Source organism: Mauremys reevesii, linkage group 3 (genome assembly GCF_016161935.1).
Source record: "Mauremys reevesii isolate NIE-2019 linkage group 3, ASM1616193v1, whole genome shotgun sequence".
NCBI classification, from domain to species: domain Eukaryota; kingdom Metazoa; phylum Chordata; order Testudines; family Geoemydidae; genus Mauremys; species Mauremys reevesii.
In genome coordinates this window covers 193635311-193660346 of record NC_052625.1, presented here as the reverse complement: position 1 = coordinate 193660346, position 25036 = coordinate 193635311, and the positions used below count along the sequence as shown (strand labels likewise).

Genomic DNA, 25036 nt, shown 5'->3' with positions numbered 1-25036 from the left:
AGTAATAGGATGAAATTGAATAGTGCAAGGTCATGCATTTAGGGATTAATAACAAAAATTATTGTTATAAGCTGGGGATGCATCAGTTGGAAGTACCAGAGGAGGAGAAGGACCTCGGAGTATTGGTTGATCACGGGATGACTATGAGCTGCCACTGTGATATGGCCGTGAAAAAAGCTAATGCGGTCTTGGGATGTATCAAGCGAGGTATTTCCAGTAGAGATAAGGTGTTAGAACCATTATACAAGGCACTGGTGAGACCTCATCTGGAATATTGTGTGCAGTTCTGGTCTCCCATGTTGACGAAGGATGAATTCAAACTGGAACAGGTACAGAGAAGGGCTACTAGGATGATCCGAGGAATGGAAATCCTGTCATATGAAAGGAGACTCAAAGAGCTTGGCTTGTTTAGCCTAACCAAAAGAAGGCTGAGGGGAGAGATGATTGCTCTCTACAAATATATCAGAAGAATAAATACCAGGGAGGGAGAGGACTTATTTAAGTTCAGTACCAATGTGGACACAAGAACAAATGGATATAAACTGGCCATCAGGAAGTTTAGACTTGAAATTAGACGAAGGTTTCTAACCATCAGAGGAGTGAAGTTCTGGAACTGCCTTCCAAGTGGAGCAGACATATCTGGCTTCAAGACTAAGCTTGATAAGTTTATGGAGGGGATGGTATAATGGGATATCCTAATTTTGGCAATTAATTGGTCTTTGATTATTAGCGATAAATATGCCCTATGGCTTGGGATGGGATGTTAGATGGGGTGGGATCTGAGTTACTACAGAGAATTCTTTCCTGGGTGTCTGGCTGGTGAGTCTTGCCCACATGCTCAGGGTTTAGCTGATTGCCATATTTGGGGTCAGGAAGGAATTTTCCTCCAGGGCAGATTGGCAGAGGCCCTGGAGGTTTTTCGCCTTCCTCTGCAGCATGGGGCAAGGGGCACTTGCTGGAGGATTCTCTGCACCTTGAAGTCTTTAAACCATGATCTGAGGACTTCAATGGCTCAGACACAGGTTTGATACAGGAGTGGGTGGGTGAGGTTCTGTGGCCTGCATTGTGCAGGAGGTCAGACTAGATGATCATAATGCTCCCTTCTGACCTTAAAGTCTATGATTCTATGATCTCCCCCCGTGCAGGGGAAGAGGAAGTCCCGTCCCTCCCCAGCCTGGCTGGGACTAGCAGCTGGAGCTCAGTGCAGTAGGAGCGCCCACCCTGCCCCTGCCCTTCTCTCTCCCTCTCCCCTCCAATAGCTAGATTTCCTGGGGGAGGTCTGATTTCACAGTCCGTGACACTTTTTTCATGGCTGTGAATTTGTTAGGGCCCTACTCATTTGGCAGCATATGCCTTTATTCTCCTCTCACATTGGTGTGGGCCAGGAGGAACCACACTGTAGCGAGAGGTGAATGACCTAGAAAAATACTACTTGGGTACTGTGACACAGAAGGTTGCACAGTACAGCTGGGAGCCTGACAACAGAGTAACCACGAGAACACAGCTGATTAGTTAGCATGTCAGTATCGAAACCTGGTGAGAGGTATGAACAGTTAGATCCGTTCCCATGTGCCCTAACAATCGCTGAGCTCTCCATTAGTCAGTCTGGAGAGGACTTCAGACAGCCTCAGTCTTGGCTGTTGTGTTTTCCTCTCCATGGAGCTGTACAAGAATTTTCTCTACCCACTCAGGCCCAGTTCACATTTGAGCCAAGTCAATGGGACAATTCACGTTAGGCACATTTGTAAGACCTTGCTGAATCAGGGTCTCATGTAATAATACTTTGCTCTTATAGCACGCTTATCAGTAGATCTCAAAGCATTTTACAGAGGAGATCAGTATCATTATCCCCATTTTACAGATGGGGAAACTGAGGCACAGAGCAGTGAAGTGACTTGCCTAACATCACCTAGCAGGCCAGTGTCAGAGACAGGAATAGTATCCAAATCCCCTGAGTCCCAGTTCAGTGCCTTCTCCAGTAGGCCACACTGCTGTGAAGAGACACCAAAGTAGTTCTGTAACTGCGTGGGCCGGATCCTGCAAAGTGTTGAGCACCCCCTCAGCTCCCACTGACTTCTTCCAGGTTGTACTCAGCACCTCACAGGATCGGGCCCCAGAGCGATTTTCCTCTGAGAATTCTGCACAGAGTTCACTCCTTCCTGTTTTTACATAGTGACAATATGTGCTTAGTAAAGACTATCAGATGTTCTATGTTTCTTGTGTTACCCTGGATTTAAAGGCTGCGTGTACCTCAGAATGTGATTGAGCCAATTGCAACTATATTATGTGCATTCAGCCACAATGAACTAATAAGCTAGAACACCGCCTAGGTAAGGGTTAATTTGAATAAAGCAGGGCTTCTGAAGGCAAGGTCAAAACAAGCTGCAAGCTTGCAGACTCTGCTAATCAGAATGGGAGGAGCGGAGAGAAAGAATCAACGATTTGAGATTGAAAGGGAATAAGTGGACAAGAACCTTGGAGTGTGGGTGCCTTTGACATAGAAGCTTATTATATCTAAGACTGTAAGGAATGTTTGTTGATAAGTAGTTTATTGATATTAGGAGAAGTGATGACTTAGTTGGGGTCACTATGAGCTGTGTGTTTTGTAAACTTTAGTCATAAAAAGGACTAGATAATAGAGAGTGTATTTTGGAGCAGTCCTCTGAAGCCATCCTGAGTGACATTCTTCCCGACACCTTACTCCCCAGCGAGGAAACGATTGGCCATCGCGGAACTGCTGTAATTACTCAATACTGTCCCATATTTTAGGTAAATATTTGGGATGTTCTAAACCTATTGCTTGTGGCTGTGTGTGCTTAAATATAATAAATTGTAGTTTTAGATAAGAGCATGCTTACTTGTGTTAATCTTTCATCAGCCAGAGCACTGTGTTCCCATTGATTTATTCCTGGCACCGCCTGGAGTGAAACAGTTAAGTTACCAGTGCTGTGGGTTCTGAAAACCCTGGGTAACACTTAGGCTAATATTAACTATTTGTAACCTGGTAGTGCCTCAGGGCCCCAGTCATGGGCCAGGACCCCATTGCGCTAGGTGCTGTACAAGCCCAGAACAAAACAGTGGTCCCTCCCCCAAAGAGCTTGCAATTTAAGTAGAAGACAAGACACAACAGAAAGACATGGGGAGTACAAAGAAACAAAGAGAAATGCTGACCAGTACTGGTAGGCAGCTGGTGTGCTGAGACACACTGACTCAGTTGTTGTCATTTTTTAATAGACATCACAGCAAAGGAGTTAGGAGAACAATGAGGTGGCTGTGTGGGTGTTTATGAAGAGCTCCTCTCACATGTGAGCAGCCTGGGAGAAAGCACAATGGTGCTCGTTTGACAGTTTAACAAGTGGGCTATTTTCATTTATGTTGATACTGGAATTTCATTTGAGGTTGGACTTCTATAATGTGGGAAGACAGAAAAACTATAAACACATCATTAAACTATAAAATGCCAGTGTCAAATTAAATGAAGATTCGCTTTAGCTTGAGTTATTTTCCTGCCTCTGCCACCTACTGACTGTGACATGGGACAGCTTTTCAGGACCCTTTTGCTCATCTGCAAAATGGGGATAATGTTACACACCTTGGAATGTGCTTTCAGATAAGTGGATAAAAATGATATGTAAATATTACCTGTTATTTCACAGCAAGCACAGCCATTATTACATATTGAGCAAATGCACCCTGCATTCACACCCTACACACTATTGTAGTAATCTTTGTAAAAAATATGCCTTGAAAACTAATAATTCACTGGTCAATAATATCATGGTGAAATGTATGTACAGTAGAACCTCAGAGTTACAAATACCAGAGTTAAAAACTGACCAGTCAACCACACACCTCATTTGGAACCGGAAGAATGCAATCAAGCAGCAGCAGAGACCCTCCCCCCCAAAAAAGCAAATATAGTACAGTACTAAATGTAAATTACCAAAAAAAAAAAAAGGAAATCAGCATTTTTCTTCTGCATAGTAAAGTTTCAAAGCTATATTAAGTCAATGTTCAGTTGTAAACTTTTGAAAGAATCATTTAATGTTTTGTTCAGAGTTATGAACAACAATTAATCACCATCCTCTTTATAACAACCTTTTACCTATTTGAAGATCATCATCATCAAATGGTGGGCACGTGGCTCACTGGGACGGGAGGGTTGTCCCATGAATGGGGGGCGGGGGACAGCGTGGAACCAAGAAGTGGGCATGAAGGTGTATGAAGGCTTGCTGAAGGAGTGAAAGGGGATGTGATGGAGATGACATCTGCCATGGAACAAGGCATAGTTTTACAGGGCCTTGAAGGCAAGTACAAGAAATTTAAACTTAGAGGAGCCAGTCACTAGATTCAATGCGGGTTGTGATATGATTGGACTGATGGGCAAGGAACCTAGTTGATCATGAGGAATGAGAGAAGAGGTTTAGACTGGAGAAACATTCCTTAGATCAATGACAGAATGTATGACCACCACAATCCCACGCACATAGACTAACATGCCCTGTAATTGAAATAACCTTCCATTGATGAAAAGATGCTGGGAGAGCAGCAGAACCGGGCTGACTTCTGTCTCCCAAGATGCAGAGCCCCAAAAACGTTGGTCTCAGACTCTGCTTTTATCTCACAGCTAACTCTACCTTTCCTATGTGTGCAACTACTTATCACCAACTCTGGCAAGGCCCAAAGAGTACTGAACTACTGATCACTGACCAATGTCAATATATCTGGAGACAAAGTAAGAAGACCCCCACAGCGAGGAAGCTGTTCTCTGCAGGGTTTAGGAATAAATAAACCCCAGCTGTTTCACTGACCTTCCTGGACACTGATGCTTCCCTCCTCCAAATGCCACGAAGCCGTCCAAGAAAGCATTCTTCTCTAAATTTGCCTCTTTCCAACGATCCTGTGGGAAGAAAACATTTTTTCCCAAATCAGCCTTGTATAAATAAGCTTAACATTATTTTTCCAGGCTAAAAATGACCTGGGACAGCTAATCCTGGCATATAAAGCTCCCTTCAACCTGTTAAGATTACTTGGCCACTGTGTTGCTAGCATATGGATTTGTAAACAAGGTAATTTAGTCAAGCCCATTTCAAGACAGGAATTTAGGCCCAGATTTCCAAAGATATTTAGGCCCCTAAAGGAGCAGGTAGGTGCCTAGTAGGATTTAGGCACCTAACTGCCTTTAAAAAAGTCTGGCCCTTACCCCACAGAAGCAAGCTGATTCAGAGTCTGTCCTTAGTTTTCCCTGAATTGCAAGGTCCTACCAGGCAATGCAAATTGAATTATTCATAGCATCTTTCAGACAAGCTGTGTCCCAAGAAGTTTTGCAGAGAAAAATAACACACTTACTGACCAACACACTTAACAGAGTCCAGCTGAGAGGAGGGCAAGGATAATGAGCCCAAATAAAAGTAGTGTTTGAGTGAGTGAGCATTAGGTGCTCACTAGGTAAATCAAGGTACTGACTGACAGAGACAGAAGTTGGAAAAAAAACCCCAAACAGCCATATAGCTTAGCATTCAAGGGTGGGGGTGTTCTTAAGGTGAAACTTGGTAGCATCAAGACATCCTAACAAGTGACGAGATGTCTCTGAAGTAACAGACCCAGGCAATCCAATGTGGAAGCTTCTCTGGTGAAGACAGCTAGGTTCCATATGTATGAACAACAAACTGTTGTTTTTCTGGAGTAGGTGGAGAGGCTTAACACAATAGTTGAGGTCACCAGGCGAAATAAATAAAGCTAAACTGGATAGCACTCCCACAGACACTGAGGTCTGAGACCACAGATAGGATGATTATGGAACTATAGGGTAAAAATCTATAGATCCACTCAATCTAGTCAGCCTCAACAAGAAGTCTGTATTTGTTAAGGGCAAAATAGCCTGAGGTGGACCATACCTCCAGATGTAATCGCTGTAAGGGAGACACTGACATAGACCGTCCTGGCTGGTGACTATACATCGAAGAACTTGGCCTAAGATATCTGTAATGTAGGTGAGGGGAACAGGGTGCAAGGCGTCCTCCAGGAATGCTAATACAAGCGTTATGATAATAACAGTGAGGGCTGCTGAGAAGAAAGCTGGAAAGTTCCCACTAATATTCCATGTGAGAAGTTACGCCAGTGAAAGCAGACGCAATGGAATCAAGAACAGCGCCTGGCAGAGAAATGAAGGCTGGTGATCTTCCTGGGGATCCTTCTAGTGACCAACACAGGAGAAGAGAGGAGGCCAGTAGTCGCAACCAAGTGATGTGTGAAGACTTTTGGATTCAAGGCACACACGAATGCCTTCTGTGATGATAGGAAAGTGCTTGGATTTGATAGTTTCCATGTAATCAGAGAGGGTAATGGTTCAAACCTGACTCATGGTTTAAGAGGGCCTTCATGTAGAAAAGGTTTGCTAGAGGGAAAGCTTGTGGTTAAGTAGATCTTTCACATGTCTTCAAAAAGAGGTGAAATTGTTCTGCCACAGAAGATGCCTCTTCTAAGAGTCATAGACCAGAGCTCTCTGTAAGTTCAAAAGCTTGTCTCTCTCACCAACAGAAGTTGGTCCAATGAAAGATACTACCTCACCCACCTTGTCTCTCTCATATTGGTGATGGGCAGTGGTCACAGCACACCAGCAGCCGAATTGATGCAAGTACTTTGTAGGTATCATGGCAAAGGAGAGTTTTGAGGAGGGACTTGAAGCCAATGCAGATGGGTAAAATACATAGAGATAAGATATAAAACAGACGTCAAGTGGAGGAATGCACTGAGCCTGGTCTGAAGCCCAGTGAAGCCAATGGGAGTTTTTTAATTGACTGACTTCAATGGGCTTTGGATCAAGTCCTATATGTATTTGCAATTTACCAGCAAGATACAATTTGCTACTTCAGAGTGGCAGTGATTACACAAAAATTCCAGCAGGTCCCTCTTCTTTGTGCATGCTTTCTTCCCCTATAAATACTAGGGCATTAACCCTTATAGGGGGTATCCTAGGGGGAGGATAAATATCATGCTGAAAGCAACCTTAAAGGAAGATGTACGCAATATGTTTTGGATCTAATTACATGCAAAAAGGAGAACAGAGAGCAAAATAAATACATCAAAAGAGGCAACTTACAGGTCTGAATGTTTCAGGGTCCGGAAAGTATTTTGGATTCCTGTGCACCCAATATGGAGACAACATCAGCATGTCACCTGCAGGGATGGTGAAAGTCTAAAAGCAAGAGAAAAAATTCTGAAGCAAAGAATTAGAAAATTTCAAGTTCTGTCTTCTCCCAAAACATACTATTATGAATGCTGCTGGTTCACCAAGAACAGAATGAAAGACCTTGCTAGAGAGGAAGTGCAGCTGGTAAAGCACTCTTGTGTGTATTAAGGGTGTGGTGCAAGGGAAAAATGGGTTTGCACCTTTTTTTTGTTGTTGCTGCTTCTTTATTAAATATAAGAAAGGCCTGAAGTGGTTTTTTAACGTTAGATGTAACAGGAATGTTAAATATGGTCTTTCCTGGCTCTTGCTGAAGGACTGTATTCAGAAGTGGATTGTAAACTCTAGGTAATCCTCTCATTAAGAGCTTGATCCAAAACCTAGTGAAATCCATAGAAACACTCCTGTTGAAGTCAAATGACCTTTGGATTATGTCCTAAATGAGTGGTAATGCCAGTTCTTTAACCAAGATAGCTTTTCTCCCAAATGTTTATTTAGGAGATTCCTCACTCCTTCTCTCACAATGCACTGAGAAAGAAGAGCTAGAGGAAGTAAAGCATAGTTCAGTCCTCCAACAGCTGATGGGACTTTGACCATCTGTTTGCTGGACCCTGCCCTGTTGGTGCCTGTCCTGTATAGCATCAGTGCAGCATTCCCCAGCTCCTTCAATCAGAAAGTGAAGATGGGGGTGGGGAGCAAAATCATTCTTAAACAGCTGATTTAAATAAAGTTTGGGGTTCCATGTGCCTAATTTATTATGTCCAGATACATTTGGGATGGTGACTTCTAGAAGGATTACAATGAACTATGACAGCCACGTAAAAACAAACCTCACCTGAATTTTTATTGGATTCACCACTTTCTTAGTGATTGCACCTGGAGACCTTAGCCGTATGGCTTCCAAAGTGCACCATTTAATTAAGAGAAGCTTCTTAAGGTCGTCTTCAGATATTTCAATATTCTCTTTACCTGTTGCATTATAAGAAAAAATATTGTATGGATAAGACAGTAAGAAGTACAAGATTTCACATGCGTTATGAGATTTCATCATGCACTGAAACATTTTGCTTGAGGACTTCTGGTAGAGTGCCTCTAGAATCTCCAGTGTTGTCTAGAATGCATTCCTCAAACAGTTTAACGTGATTTTATATTCTGGTTGGCTAAGGCACTTTGATATTGATATTTAGCATGTAAGGGTTTTAAATATATCTGGTCAATAAGTTTCAAACTTGTAATAGCTCAACAAAAACTTGATAAAATGTTGATGAAAAATGGTAATTTTTGAAGTGTATGTAAAATTTTGACCAGTTCTAGTTTTAAACCATGTTAAATGATGTGTGTAGACGGATACTGGGACCTAGTGGATAAAGCACTGAACTGGGCCTCAGGAGACCTTGGTTCTATTCCTGGCTCGGCAATTGGCCCGCTGGGTGACATTCGGCAAGTCACTTCACCACTCTGTGCCTCAGTTTCCCTACCTGCAAAATAGGGAGAATGACACTGACCTCCTTTGTAAAGCGCTTTGAGATCTGCTGATAAAAAGTGTTATAGAAGATATTATTGCTGTGCGGAATCTCACTGAACCTATTTTTAAAACCCATCTAAATTCACAGAACCTTTAATTTGTTACATTTCTTACTGCCTAACCACATGACCCTGTTATCGGTGTGTTTCTGCTCCCCTACTCATTTATTGTATCTGAGTTATGACCCTGACTTGCTGTGTCACACTGAATTTAGATGGCACGTTCTTTGGGGCAGCAGCTTTGACTTGTTCTGTGAGGCATCCAAGCACAATTTTGGGCACTAAAAATACTAATTAAGCACTTCAGTCCCCACCCTGTTCTTTATTTGATTTCCTTAGGTTTGTTGTATGTTCATAAAGTCCATTGTAAGACAGTAGGTACTTGAGTAAGTTTATAGATCTTACTTTTACCCACTATGTTAGGCTCACTGACTCTCAGGACAGTTTTAAAAATGTTTTATTACTTGAGTGGCGCAGATTTGTACATTTCCCTGTGTTCCATTGTGAAGTTAGAAGTTAGTCATGTTTGATTTCCCCCAGGAGGAAGTGGGAAGGCAGCTGGCTCAGGACTTTTCCTCGGACAGCTTGAGGACCCTGAGTCGGAGAGCCCTATGCAGGAAGGGAAGTCACTCCTTACAGAGACTGTGCCTTTACCCCATCTGAAGGCATGGTGAAATAGAAAGTAGCTGTGCCATTGTACTTCTTGATGTGCTGTAAGCAGTTTACAAGGTGCCTATTGAAGGCAATGAAGCACTCTGCAGGAATGACAACACGAGATGATAAAACATCTAAATAAGAAAGGCAGCCAGATCAAATGCACAGCAAGGCAACATCACAGAAATGCTCTGTGGCCCAATGGCACACAATAACCTTCAGGAAAACCAGCCATACACAAAGGTTCCCATTGGGCGCACACACAAAATGGGTAGAGAGATTTGGCAAATGCTAAATAAGTCAAACATGATAGGGGGCATAAATGGTTCACGGTAAACAGACCAAAACAAGCTTCAAACATTATTTCCAGAACTAACTCCACTGAAATCAATGGAGTATAACAGTTTGAAACAGCTCTGAAGTCAGAATCAAGCCTTGTTCCTTTGACAAGAAAACCCTTAGAAGATTAGACCCAAATGCTAGGCCTGAGCCTGAAGAACCAAATCCTTAGATCCTTGCTGAGTTCTTACTTCATTTTTATTTATTTCTTGCATCCAGGGGCGGCTCTAGCAATTTCGCCGCCCCAAGCAGGGCGGCACGCCACGGGGGGCACTCTGCCGGTCGCCGGTCCCGCGGCTCCGGTGGACCTCCTGCAGACGTGCCTGCGGAGGGTCCGCTGGTCCCGCGGCTCCGGTGGAGCATCCACAGGCATGCCTGCGGGAGGTCCACCCAAGCCGCGGGACCAGTGGACCCTCCGCAGGCACGCCTGCGGGAGGTCCACCAGAGCCGCCTGCCCCCTCCTGGCGACCGGCGGAGCGCCCCCCGCGGCATGCCGCTCCAAGCACGCGCTTGGCGTGCTGGGGCCTGGAGCTGGCCCTGCTTGCATCAACAGGTAGTTTTGCTTGAGGAAGAAATGAGCAAATCCTGAGTAAAGATCTCAGGGTTTGGCCCTATCAGGGCTGCCCAGGGGGAGGGTGGGGGTGCGGAGGGGGGAAAGGAAGTGGGGCAATTTGCCCCAGGCCCCGGGCCCTAAAGGGCACCCCACGAGAATATAGTATTCTATAGTATTGCAACTTTTTTTTTATTGAAGGGGCCCCCGAAATTGCTTTGCCCCAGGCCCCCTGAATCCTCTGGGCAGCCCTGGGCCCTATATTAGTTATTACTTGTATTGCAGTTATGCCTAGCAACCCCAGTCATGGAGCCGGACCCCAGGGCTTGGCACTGCACAAATTCAGAACAAATTTTTATTTTTTAAATGTATGTTCTAGAATACGACAGTCACTTATTTCTGGTTTATTACCTGCTTTGCCAAAAACAGAACCGACGTCCTCCATGATGTTCTTGTAAACAGAAGGGTGGGATAGTATAAATGCCAGGGTCCAAAATGCCACCTAGAGAAAGAGACTGAAGTTACTCGGAAATATAGAGCTGCTTTAAAACTTGTAATACTCATAAGAACAGGCTAGAGACCTGTCGGGGTGATCTAGGTATACTTAGGGGGATGGGACTCAACCTCTCGAGGTCTTGCAGCATGGAGGTGAATACCCACTTCTCGGATGCAAGCAAATTTTCAGGGCAGGTGTATATATATAAAAAAGAAGCAAGCTATAGAAGACGAGGTTAGAGATCAATCAGGAGGAGGGGGGGCCCTGTCAGGCAGCTGAGGTGGAAAACAAGGAGAGAAACTGACTCTGTCTGCTGCAAGCCATTCACAGTCTCTTTTTTTTAGTTAACTGATGACTGTATTAATTAGATGAACAGATGAACTGGAGCAGTCTCTCTTTCTGGTGGTCCTAATTTTTTTTTTGCTGTAGGATGGCCACCTTAAAATCTGCTATTGTGTGGCCAGGGAGGTTGAAGTGTTCACCAGCCCCACATCTGTGATTCTAAGTCACAAAGCTCAAGTCCAGATCCAAACCACCCTAAGTTTTATGGGGTATTTGGAGTGGGCCCCTCCCTCATGGAAAGCAGATGAGGATGACGCCGTAAAACAATGTGCGACTTCTGTTGATTCATGATGGACATGAGGAGTATGCGAAGGAGTTTCAAAAACTGCTAAGTGGTCTGAGAGATTATCCCAGGGCCTTTGGCAATGAGCCTGAGTCTCATCCCACTTACACCTTCGTCAGTCAGAAGTGGCTATTGAAGTCAGTGGGGAGCCAGTGCAAGAGAGAGTCAGGTGATTAGCGAGAATATAATGCTGAAATGCATTTGCAAACCAAGTATCGGAGGGGTAGCCGTGTTAGTCTGGTTCTGTAGAAGCAGCAAAGAATCCTGTGGCACCTTATAGATTAACAGACGTTAGTCTATAAGGATGCCTCCACATCCGAAGAAGTGGGTATTCACCCACAAAAGCTCATGCTGCAAAACGTCTGTTAGTCTATAAGGTGCCACAGGATTCTTTGCTGCTTTTGCAAACCAATGAGTTGCAATTCAAGTTTTAAATGCAGGGAAGGGCAAAACTGTTGGGCACGCAAAACACAGGAGCTCCTGTCTCATATTAAAAAGCTTTGCCTTGTACAAAATGAATGTTTGCGCACAATTACCTAATTCCTTTTGTGGGTGTGTGATGACCTGGGGTCACTGCGGTGTACCCCCTTTCAGTTAGGAGTGGCACTACACTTCCCTTCACCCAGCTTATAAACAAGTGCATACAAATATTTTTTATCAAAGAACACACCCTTTTCAAGGGTCGCATTTATTATTAACAAGAGCCATCAGCCTAAGTAGGAGCTCAGTCAGGCTATGACTGCACAACCACTTATGTCAATCAGGGGTGTGACTAAGCCACCCCTCTGAGCGACGTAAGTTACTCTGACCTAAGCACTGGTGTGGACAGCACTATGTTGGCAGGAGAGCTTCTCCCACGGACATAGCTACTGCCGCTCTTTCAGGATGGATTCATTAAGCCAACGGGTGAGCTCTTTCCCAACAGCTTAGAGCAGCTACACTAGGGAGCTTACAGAGGTGCAGCTGCATCGGTGTAGCTGCTCCACTGTAAGCCCTCTAGTGTAGCCATAGGCACAAATACACCTGGGGACATTCATCATCTCAGGCTTAGTCCAACTAGTGATCTCGGTTTCCTTCCTTCATGAGATTCTTCTTTCCTGCATCTATAACCCGCCTGTTTGTGGAACCCTTCCCAGTTCCTTCTCCAGGGCCAAGTCTACACTACAAAATTAAGTCGACCTAAGTTATATCAACGTACAGCCACCGCAGTAATTAAAGCCCTTTTGCATGTCCCACACTATGCTATTTCATTCGGCGGCGTGCGTCCTCACCATGAGCGCTTGCACCGGTTTAACTGTCAGTGTGGGGAATTGTGGGCTGGCTTCTGAAAGGCAGTAACAGTCGATGTAAACAACGCAGTGTCTACGCTGACACTGCATTGACCTAACTATATTGACTTGTGCACTACGCCTCTCAGGGAGGTGGAGGTATTAAAGTCGGTATAGTGGACGAGTAACATCGGTGGATGCTGCATTGTAGTGTAGATCCTTACAGAGTTAGGTCAACATATGATGCCTTATATCAATCTAACTGTAGAGTAGACTAGGCCTAGATTATGCCTTTTCAGTCTTTCCCTAAGCTCTCCTCCTTAGAGTGTGGCTGCATTAATTTAGCCTCTCACTCTGTCCCCTTAAACAGCTTTCTTCTCTGGAGTTGGGTCCTGTTAATTCAATTGTCTTGTACACAGCTCTCCTCCCTGTAGCTGAGTTGTGGGCTAGTCTGTAGTAAGGCCTTTGCCAGCTGCTCCCTCTGCTGCCCCCTTCTCCTTAATTAGCCTTCAGGGTACTCAGCAGGCCAGCATTTCTCTGCTGATATCCCCGGCGTTTGCCCTGGAGGGAACAGGCAGTATATATGCTAGTCCCTCTCTTCCAGCTCATTCCCCCTCGAGAGGAATCTTGGCTCACCCTCTCTGCAAAACTCCTGGCCCAGGATCCTTAAAGGTACAGTGATGGAATTTCCTCCCAAGCACCAATCCTTCCTGGAAGCTGTTGTATTAATTTAGATGGAATATATTGGCCAAAGGTATAAACATAACCCAGTCACTGTACAACATTAAACAGTGCTAAATAAAGTCCAGGATTTGGTATATAGAGACCTCAGACCTCAGGGAAGAGGCGGGGCAGGGGTGGGGCCTCATGGAAGGGGTGGTATGCGGGTGGGGGTGGGCTGAAGGCCGCAGGGGGGAGGTATCAGTAATGAGGCTCTTGGGCCAATGTACTCGGGCCCTCATGTGGCCCTCGTGGTCATTTGAGTTTGAGACCCCTGGTATAGCTGATGGTCCTTAAATGGGCCATCAAGCAGGTGTTGGGCAGGATTTCTTTGAGGACGAATATTGAAAAAAAAAATCAGATATGGAGTGATCTGGTCCAATCAAAGAGAATGAAAGTGTTCCCACAGCCATCATACTTACAGGCATAGCATTCGCTTGGGAGGCCCAGAGCAATAAGAGAGCGTAATTGGGAGCTAAATGTTTTCCATATAAGTTATCCAGGAGATGCTGCAGCAGTGTCTGTTATAAGTAAAAGCATAAATATACACACACATATTTGTGTCTTAGGGTTTGGTTTTCTAAAAATTGGGTACATCCTTCTACTAGTTTATCAATTAAAAATAAAGCTAGTTAATCTTCAATGCCAAATTAGATAGACAAGAGCTTTCCAAAGAAGTGAAATTCACTCCAGTGCAGCCGGCCAACATGAGGTCTCTGCACCACTCAAGGGTCTCGTGAGGACTCTACGTGACTTATGTGGTGTAGAGGCCTTGTGCTGGTATGTGTATGGGGTGAATTTCATGCTGAGACAATGTAGATATCCACAAGTCTTCTGCCTGGCTCAGAGGCCAAGATCCTACACAGCAGATGGTGGACATGCAAGGGAGTCAAGCTTAAATTCACAATTCTTGGTCTGATATATTATGAGACATGAAAGCTAGCAACCACTGGTATATGTCAATAATAACCTGGGATGCCCAGATGTCCACTGGCACATGAGTATTTGTTACTGTTAATAGAGATCCACATCTTAAAATTATTACTGTTTTCTCAAAAACAAAAAGGCCAATTACCACGCAGGTTCCATCATCTCAAGTACTCTGGCCCAGCCAGCCCTTGTATGTAACAATATTCATTGACCAGAATTTTCACCATTACCTAAGCAGAATAAGTAGAGGAACAAACCCTCTATTGTAGCTGTAACTGAGTGTACCTCGCCTCAGATCTATTTAGTCACCAGCACCTTCTTCTATCTAGTAACCTAAATACCTGTTTGAGGATCTACCCACTCTACACCAGCACTTACAAAATACCTTGTAAAAGATTTTACATGGTTCACAAACCAGAGCCCCCTTCTCTTGACTCCTCCAGCTGAAAGTGGGGAGGTAAATTTGATGGCCAAACTCCGCTCAGAACTCTCAAGAGCAGCATGTGACACCTAAGGACTTGTCTAAACAGCAATTTAGTGTGCAGGAAGCGGGGATGTGACTCTACAGAGCTGCATTTGCCATGTCCTAACTGACTGTGTGGACCCTGCTACTTCGCACTGAAAGTTCCATAGCGTGTTTTGATCGACTGCAAGTGCCCTACAAAACTTTTAGTGTGCAGTAGCGGGGTCCACATGGCCAGTTTGTGCACAGCAGGCTGGCGTGGTGGGTATTTACAACATGTTAAATCGCCATATAGACAAGTCAAGAGTCTAGTAAAATAAACTAAGCTGATCGGTGAGGTTAAAAATGATGGGCCTGAACCTGCTGCCTTTGAAGTCACTATCACGTTCCTAAAGTGTATCTATGCGAGATGGGCTTGCTAGGCCTAATGGTCTCTTCCTGCTCTGAAACGCCATATGTCCTTTATCCCTGCATACAAAATATAACTGCAGCAATGCTGATCCGGCACTTTATTTAAAATCCTCTGACAGATTTACCTTGGAATCGCTGTCTGACGGGTTGGCTCTCTCAGCGTCTGATACCACTTTTTCAAACACTTTTAGAAGCCATTTTTTGGATTTAGACCAGTTTCTGTGAAGAAAAAACAATAAAATAGGAATGATTTGAAATGCATTTGGGAAAACAATTCAGGCAGCACAGCGCAACATCACCTTCACGGAGGAGGACTCCTCACTTTCTCTCCAAGCCTTCTCAGAGCACCTCGGTACTATTCCATTGATGGAGAGATGTACCAAGCTGATTTTCAATACTGTTGAGTCAAGTAGAGTCAACACCTGCAGCGGATGCTCAGCAACTCTGAAACCCATAATAGCTAAACACATGGTCTGATGGCCAGAACAGGGACCTGACACTCAGCATTCCTGGATTTTCCTGCCAGCTCTACTACCAGTTTCCTGTGTGACATTGGACAGGTTACTTCAGCCAAATTTTTCCAAAAGTGACCATTAACTTTGGGTGCCTCAGTTTTTGGGTGTCCAATCTGAGAAAACAAGGTCTGATTTTTGGAGCTGCTGAGCACTCACAGCTCCCATCTGAAGGCAATGAGGTCTGTGGGTGCTTAAAAATAAGGCCCAAGATGTCTCAGGTTGGGCACTGAATACTGAAGTGCTGGCCCAAGAGAATAAAATGACAGGATGGGACGTCTTTTACAAAACTAGCACATAGGGCCTGATTCTCTTCATGCAGCGGTGTAATTCCATTGACTTCAGTGGAGTTATCCCTGTTTTACACCAGTATACATTAGAGGAGAATCAGGAGTCTAATTTTTAAATGGACAAAATTTAAAGCCCAACTAACACTGCATTTGACTGAAATGAAGTCAAAGGCAGAACGTTGTTTTCCAGGGAAATGCTGCTAGGTTACCAGGATAAGACACTTCTAATAGGTTTCAAGACTTGCCCCATTCCCCTACCCTCTCCGTTACCTCATAAAATACTCAGGCATCTGGGACCCATATTCAAAACCCTCGTCATACTTCTGAAAATGCTCTTCAAACTCCTTGATGTCACTCTTGTTTGTTGGACAGACGCCTTTTCCAAATAAGATATTTACGGTTGCTGTATACATGACAGATCTGTAACAACAGCAGTAACAACAGACAGCTTGTCAGGCATGTTTGATTACCAACAGAAAAGTAACTCTTTGGGCCTAACTGTGGAACCTTAACTCATGCTGGGATGAAATTCTCCCCTGTGTAGAGGGGCCAGCAGGACTTAAGCCCTCAACACAGAGTTTAAGTGGGACCTATGTGATCGATAACCCTTGCACTAGCCCTCAGCTTGTGGTCAGATTTTACCAGTTAGTGAGCACTTACTCTCCCGAGTAGCCGCAGGATGGCCCTGTGCATTGGAGTACCCTGTCCCCATCCCCATTATCCATCAGTCTGATTCCAAATGAGCTTCCTTGCTAGGACTTCCCCAGTCAGTGGCTGCATCAGAACCCCTTCTCCTGGGTGATACCCACAGCAGGGGCTTAGAAATGTAACTCCATGCCTGGCTGCATTACATTCCCATCCTGAGTCCTGCTGGACTAGGGGATGCTTTTCCCCCCTCTCCGCCTCCCTCCCAGCCTGCTCATGTCTGCTCCTTCCCCCCGCACACCTCCCCAGCGGATTTCACTGGGGGTCATTAGACCTATGAATTCCTAACACATCTTCCCCTGAGCTCCAGCTACTGTTTAATGACGATTAGAGACAGGGGTGGTTTCATTTTGTTTGCCTCTCTAAATAGCATAAGCAACATTTCTCCTGCTGTCTCTCTAGCGCCATCTGCTGGCTGAATGCATTTCAGCTCCAGGTCAGCAATATAAAGATTTTTCAACCAGTGTGTATTTCAGTTCTTTCAGCCCCCATTTTAGGTAATAGGTAGTAATTGGAGATATACCAATCTCCTAGAATTGGAAGGGACCTTGAAAGGTCATCGATTCCAGCCCCCTGCCTTCACTAGCAGGACCAATTCTTGCCCCAGATCCCTAAGTGGCCTCCTCAAGGATTGAGCTCATAAACCTGGATTTAGTAGGCCAATGCTCAAACCACTGAGCTATCCAACCAGACACAAGGTGTATAATAAAGACGTGCAGCACAAGATTTATTATATTCCCCTTATGTAGTTCTACAGTTGATTATCTTAGTTATGACCTAATTGGTTTGTTAAGTTTTAGGATATGTCTGCACTGCACACCACTGGCAGGGGTGGCTAGAATATGTGCAGTTATGAGCCTCAGTGAAAAACAGGCCATTTCCACACTGCAGTGAGTAAGCTAAACACGTCACTGAGAGGCTCTGGCAGAGGGGAGGCAGGGGGGAAATGCCTTTCCCCACTGCCTTCTTTCTGCCAGAGTCTTTCCCTGAAACAGAGAAAGGCCCGGCAGCTACCCGTGGTGGGGAAAAAGAGGCAAAGGTGGGGAGATGCCAGAGCTTTTCCCCACTGCCAGAGCCTTTCCCAGCTGCCTCCCCCATGCCAGAGCCTTTCCCTGGTGCTGGGGAAAGGCTCCAGCAGTGGGACAGTACACAGCTAAAAATAGGGTACATATCCACAGGGCTCAAGCATGTCCAAGCAGTGCTTCGCCATCCACACTGCTATTTATCCCCAGGCTGGGGTGGGGGGAAGGGCAGCTGTACTCTACACGCCTCTTGAAGTTTTGTGCAGAGCAGACGTATCTTGTGGCAAATGGCATTGGATCTACAACATCTGAATGCTTCACTTTACGAATATGGATCAGCTTCATTTCCACATAATCACAGGCCTGCCAAAGTGTATATGAGCCGCACAACTGGGGGAAAAGCACTGCGTTATCAACAGGTGAGAAGTGTACAGCTGCGGCTCTGCCCAGGCAAATATGGAATAAACTTCCCCAAGAACTGAGATCCATCATAAACCTCATCACTTTCCACTCCGAGTGCAAGGTGTAGTTCTTGACCTTGCCTTCTCTAATATAGCAACAGGCATATTTATATGGAAAACAAACAAACCAACCCACTCCCTACCAAAAAGACACTCCACTGCACACGCTTCTCCCTTGGGGAGAGGATGAGAGAACACACACACCTGACAGATGTTAGTCACGTTGCTTAATGCAACTATAAGAAGGTGCTTAGATACTGTGGTCATGAGTGTGGTATGAAAATCTGTGCAGAATATTAGACTATCAGCCAGGTACTTCTTGCGCACCTGGCATGAAATCTTGGCTCCACTAAAATCAATGGCAGAACTCTCATTGACTTCACTGGGGACAGGATTTTTATCACTCCGGATTTTTATGGGAATTGTTTAGTTCTGCCAAGGGGTGCATGAGCCAGTGCTTGCCAATGTAACTTGAGAAGCTTCCTAGACGTGTGAAGCCTTGACTAGAGGTCTCCTTGGCAAATACCTTGGTAAGTAGAGGAGGCTGTGCTTACCTTTTTTCAAAACTTTTAACAGATTTTTCTCCATGGCAGCCAGTCCCAGCCCCCACCCTCTCCAGACCCAATCACTTTATGAGCTGCACTAGCCAGCTCTAAGCCACTAGCACAGCAAGACAATGAACGGCTTGCTCTGCATTCCTGGAGGAGTTTCTTCTGGGATCCCACAGCCCAATCTCCACCTGCAGACTTAATAATACTGTCACTGCTGCAGCTACTATTTATTTAGCAAAGAACATGGACATCTGTTCAGTAGAGCACGATTATAAAAGTCACATACCTTATTAGATCACTGAGATTCTCAGTTCCTGCTGTGCCCAAGCAGTCCATGTGCTCATGTAATTCTTGACACAGAGTCCCAGCAAAAAGGTACAGGCTAGAGGTACCCATTTTTCCTTTCATCATGCTATAGAGTCTGCTATGGTTCCGATAAAAGATTTCTGCAGGAACTGAAGCTTTAAATACAAAAAAGGGAGGAGGTGTAAAGGTTTTGGAAACTAGCCAAGGTAAATTTTAAATGTCAAAAGTGTCTGTTTTGTATATTACTTGTGATACTGGTTTCAGTTTACTGCAATCTTATTCTCTACGGGTGAAATTCATACCCATGAAGATTTTATTCCCACAGCCTGCATTTCTGACCGTGTAAAGGGATCAGCAATGGTTAACACCCAAACCCCACTAAGTTTTACTTCTCTTGCTCAGTAGGGAACTTCCTCCTTCTGCCTTATAAAGCTTCAGTCTTGTAAATAAACATGCCAGACACTTCCCCTGATTTACGTGCCAGGCAGTTCCAAAGCACATTCTGGAACTTCATGTCGAGAGCATCCAGAATCGCTGCTCCATTACCTGCACTGAGCTCCTGCTAGGCTTGGGGGATGGGGCTGTAAGGGGAGAGTTCAAGGAGTTACTGTTAATCTATAAAGCTGTAAGTGGTTTGGGATCTAAGTGTTTGTTGCTCAACTGTTCCCTGCACTTTCTCCTCCGCAGCAGGTGCCGCTGTGCACTCTGGGAAACCATTCCCCTCGGTCTCAGCCCTGGGGGACAGCAGTGCATGGAGGGGAAGCCTGGTGGAGGTACGGGGGTGACACCACCATCACCAGGGCCCAGCTGAGGACATTACCACCACCAGGCCTGTAGGCGTGAGCTCTAGCCAGCAGCCTCGCTAAGGTGAGAGTAGCGGCTGAGTGTGGAGAACAGACTCCTGATTGGGTGTGGAGTGAGAGGTGTCACTTCTTCAGTTTGATAATCTGGTCACTTTATTCAAGCCTTGTATTAAATAGCAAGTGTCATCACAGCAGGTCCCAGGACCCTATGTGGAGCACCATTTCTCTGGGGGGTTTTAAGCAATGTACGGCTTTTAAATATTTGTAATAGTAAATGGGTCTGATTCCATTCTCCCCCAGTTTTCACTCCTCTCCCCTGTGTGGTGTTTGTGAGGGAAGAGGCCGGGCCAGTATATGGGAATTCATTTCATGGTGTCTAACAGTGCTGCCAACTCTCACAATATCTTGATGCCCCAGGTGTTGGAGTCAAATGACTGTATAAGAATTTCAGCTTTCATTTGAGAACAAAGGATGTTTCTGGCCCTCCTGGCTGTGAATAAAAAGTTTGAAAATGTGACCTGAGTGGCCCAAAAGGCAGCAAAAAAACCCCAACCCTGAAATGTATTATTTGGAAAATAATCTCATGATTTTGAAGGGCCTGACTCATGATTTTGAAAGCTTGAGATTGGCAATACTGGGAAAGGTGATTAAATACCGGTGCAGGGGAAATTCTTGGGAGGACTGTCACTGTTGTCCATTGGCACATGGTTGTTTTATGACTAGCAAAGTCAGATTGCACCATATGTATTTGGAGGTGGAAAATGAAGCCTGCAGTGGACAGCTGCTGGCTGCACCATCCAAGACCATTTTTCGGGGGATCAGAACTACCCTATTTTGGTTCTCATCACTGCAAACATGCAAAACATCTAATCTTCTATCAACTCATTTCTCTCCCAGCAATGAGAGAACTTACTCCCGTAGTCCACTTGCCATTGCTTAAAGGATGTGTGAATGGGATTCAAGTTTGGCATAACACACCAGCGAAGTGTGTCCTGCATTCTCCTCTACTGTCTGTCCTGCTAGAGGAGAACAGCTTACTATTGCTACCAGCTAACAGTTTCTCCTTTTGTTCAAGTGGTAGAAGTCTGTCCTATGGCTCTGAAGCTCTTACATGCGCCTACCACAAAGAGGCCCTGATACCTGGTTGGGGCTGTTAAGTTTTACTGCAATACAAACAACAATACAGGTTATTGGTTCAAAAATCTACTGATGACATGTTCCAGGGTCCTTATACATGTTCAGGGCCTTGGACAACAAATAGTTACATCTGTGTGTGACAGTTTGGGGAATATGTTGGTGTCAGTTTATAAATTTCATTGAGTTTTGTGAGGATCATTTATGATTGTAACCTGCATTGTGGATTAGAATCTCCATTTTCTATATGGCCCATTTTGGTGTCTGGCGCTGAGCTCCATTTTGAACTGGCGTATGTGTAGCTTGCTCCAGATGTATAACAAAGCCAGAGAGGACGGGATTGGGTCGTGACAGGACTGGGAGTGACATTTCTCAACCTGGGGAGAGCTAACACAAGAAGTGTCATCCAGCCAGCTCCAAAGGGATAGGAGCTTGCTAGTGACTCTTATCTACTGCTGCTGGGGGGCTCAGGAAGACTGGGGCACAGGTTCCAGGGTCTAGGTGGCTGGAGTGCAGGGTCCCACTGCCATGAGGGATGTCAGACATGGGGTCTGCACCTCAAGAGTGTCCCAGAACTGGGAACAGTGATCTGTCACTACCCAGATCCAGGGAGTCTAGTGGCTCATGCAGTTTGGACCCCCTCACGATAGACTGGTGTCTATCCAGAGAGCAGGACTGGCCCAGGCAATGACATTGCATATTGCATTTGCCCCTTAACTTTGTGCTTTGACTGTGGATTAAGATATGCATTTAAGACCTGATCCAAAGACCCACGGGCTATGGATCACGTCTTTAACCTTGATGGGTGGCTAGATTAGCTTTCCTTTGAAAGGGAGATATACCTTACTTGTGCGCTGGACCGTTTGCTGCACCGCCTGCTCAAAATCTGTGTCCTTAGATGTAAAAAATGCTTCAATCCCTTCTTCCTCAGTCACAAAGGTGAATCGGTTTCCCAGAGCAAACACTGTGAATATTGGCCCATACTGCAAAAACAATGAGTTAAAAAATTAATGACTTTTGCAAAGACATTTTATGGGAGACCACGGCTCTGATCCTGCAACAGGAATTGCACCAGTACAATAAAAATGTTGAGAGGGTAAGAGAGAAAGAAAATAAAATCAAAGCAGGAATAGAGGGGTGCAGCTTCACTATCTAAAATCCTTGTTCAAGAGCATACAGACGTAAATAAATTAGACTTGAATTCACAGATTTTAAGGTGAGAAGGGACCTTTGTGATCATCTCCTCTGACCGGCTGCATGGCACAAGCCACAGAATTTCACACAGTGATTCCTGCACAGAGCACAATTATGGTTCAGCTATCACATAACTTCTAGAAAGACATCCAGTCTTGATTTAAAGACTCCAAATGACAGAAAAACGACTGCATCCCTTGGTAATCTGATCCAACAGTTATTACCCTCACTGTTAGAGAGTTGCATCTTATTTCCAGTTTGAATTTTTATAACAAACTTCCAGACATTGGATCTTGTTATGCATTTGTGCTAGATTAGAGAGCCTCCTAATATCAAATATGTTTTTCTTGTGTAAGTGTTTAAAGACTACATCTCATCAAAGACAAGGTTAAGTCAAATAGACTGAGGTCCTTAAGCCTTTCATTGTAAGATGTGTTTTCCATCCCACAAATCATTGCCGTAGCTTTTCTCTGAACTTAGCTTCTCTAATATCCCATATCTATTCAATTCAATTCTTTCCCAAAACATCCAGCAATGAGAGAACTCACTACACTCACAATCCAAACTCTCCCAACTGTTTGGAAGCTAAAGCATTACTTTTCACCAGTTTTTTGACTTTGAACTTCATTTGGGCTGTAATTATTGTGTGGTCTGTTTGGCAGAGCTGTCTTTGGGAGCCTAAGTTTATGTTAGGGAGATAGGTAAAATATTTTCAAGTAGACTTATAACCAACACACTGAATTCTAGAGAGAAAGGATTGTCCCATGGTTAGGGCCCTAGTCTAGTACTTGGGAGGACTGAGTTCAATTCCTCATTGTATCGCAGATGTCCTGCGTAACCCTCGTTAAAAACACAGTCTCTGTGCCTCAGTTCCCCATCTGTAAAATGGGAATAATAGTTCTCCTCTGCTTGGATGTTGTGAGGATAAACACATTAAAGCAGGGGTTCTCAAACTGGGGGTTGGGACCCCTCAGGGGGTCATGAGGTTATTACATTGGGGGGGGTCGCAAGCTGTCAGCCTCCACGCCAAACCCTGCTTTGCCTCCAGCATTTATAATGGTGTTAAATATATTTAAAAGTGTTTTTAATTTATAAGGGGGTTGCACTCAGAGGCTTGCTATGTGAAAAGGGTCACCAGTACAAAAGTTTGAGAATCACTGCATTAAAGGATGTGTGGTGCCCAGATTACTTTGGTAATGGGGACTATAGAAGCACATAAAATAGATTTCACAAGAGAGCAGTAGCAACATGAATTCAGTGCTTGTGAGATACCAGACAGAGATTAAAGAAGTCCTCACTATCCATTGGAGTTGGTCATAACATTGTTTTGACAAAGAGTGGGTGGAAAGTGTAGGGAAGAGACCTCAATATTGATGCAAAAATGATTAGTAAAATTATTATAACTTATTTGTATAATGTTAAGTCATTACAAACATGTCTGCACATTTACTGAGTCTTAGGAGATACAAATAATTACTTTCATACATATGGTGCTTGGAGAAAAGTACCTTACCTGCATATATTTTTATTTAATTATATGAAACATCCAAGCTAAGGAAATTCCTAGGAATTTTGTTGTCTGTCAATATGACAAACTCTACAAGAGTCAAGGAAGATAACACTATCTTTATACAAACCCTAAATTGCAGCGTTTATCGTTCCTATTTTACTTTAAGGCTGTATTATTTGCTTTGATGCTCTGTTTTACAATATTATAGCCAATGTTTACTGCAATTTGTGTTTTGTATAAAATATTTAATTGCAAATTGTGAACGCTGTAAGAAGCGCTGGGTCAAAAGACTAACCAACCAACCAGAGCATCTTATCACAGAACAGGATTGCGAAGAGGTCCACTCATGGCAAGTGCACTTCCTTGGGGGTGGGGCTGCGAATTAGGTTTTTGTCCCACCTGGCACCCCTTTGTGTCAGTTGCTCATGCTATAGCCCCTCTCCCCCCCCCGCCAGTGACTCGAGATTCACTCTCTTTGTGACTCGGCCCTCTGGCCAGGTGACTATATAAGTGCCCTCTTCCAGAGTAACAAAGTCCCATTGGACAAGCTGTCCACATACCACTTCCAGCACTCTTCTGTTCCATCTCCAGGTCTTGTGCCACTTTGGCACACTCACTGGACCCACTCTCTACTCTGGGTTCCAGCCCAGGGACTCTAGGGCTAGCAACCTAGGTCTGCTCAGTCCCAGACCCCGTTGCTGTTTCCCTGAGCTCCTTCCTATCTCACTTCTCTGTCGCCTTTCCTATCTCTGGTTTCACCATTGGAGCATCCTCCATTCCCATGTGGCTACTTCACCCCTCTTGTTGAATTCCCTAGTCAAGGGCAGGACCCAGGGATTACCTTCCCCTTGGATTTCCTCCCTGGCCAGTCCCCTTTCCCTGTAGGGAGTGACTTCAGACCCCTTCGCTGAAGCCCATTCCTTTGTTGTTGTCTTTGTTTCTTTTTTGGCACAGAAGCCTCATCATACAAGGCAATAACCGACACTTTCTTCATTCATGTTTAGCCTTTTCTGTTTATGTCCTTTCACTCAGTCCAGTATCCTTCAGGAAATGCACCAAGGCTTTTTTGCATTATTCCAGCCTCACTAGTCCCGTTAGGGAGCAGTCTTTGATTCCAAGCCAAGTCAGTTTTTCATAAAGAAACTTTCTTTCCAAGGAATATTGCCCACAATGCCATAGAACATGACCAACGGGTTCTTTGGTTTTGCACACATTACACGCCCCATCTTTATGTCTTTTAAATAAGTTGAACTTATCATTTAAGACACAATGACCTACTAACACTCTAAAAACGACGACTTCACTTTCTCTATCATGACTGTGGAGTATAGTATTATCTGACTTTTGAGCATACATCATAAATCCTTAGTCCTTAAGTT

General features: G+C 44.5%; 1 protein-coding gene across 3 annotated transcripts in view; it reads right to left on the bottom strand.

Moving 5' to 3' along the window:
* Positions 1 to 25036, bottom strand: part of LOC120400208 (24-hydroxycholesterol 7-alpha-hydroxylase-like) — a 52545-nt gene that overhangs the window by 8482 nt on the left and 19027 nt on the right. For 2 of the 3 annotated variants that reach the window (XM_039528618.1, XM_039528619.1), the window contains exons 2-10: positions 21801 to 21936; positions 18997 to 19171; positions 16242 to 16391; positions 15295 to 15388; positions 13788 to 13886; positions 10668 to 10758; positions 8025 to 8158; positions 7103 to 7198; positions 4812 to 4900 (exon numbers count right to left, since the gene is read on the bottom strand). In XM_039528618.1, the coding sequence (XP_039384552.1) occupies positions 4812 to 4900; positions 7103 to 7198; positions 8025 to 8158; positions 10668 to 10758; positions 13788 to 13886; positions 15295 to 15388; positions 16242 to 16391; positions 18997 to 19171; positions 21801 to 21936 (1064 nt within the window). Of the gene's footprint in view, positions 1 to 4811; positions 4901 to 7102; positions 7199 to 8024; positions 8159 to 10667; positions 10759 to 13787; positions 13887 to 15294; positions 15389 to 16241; positions 16392 to 18996; positions 19172 to 21795; positions 21937 to 25036 lie in introns of all 3 variants that reach the window. The other variant, XM_039528620.1, reaches the window with a different exon arrangement.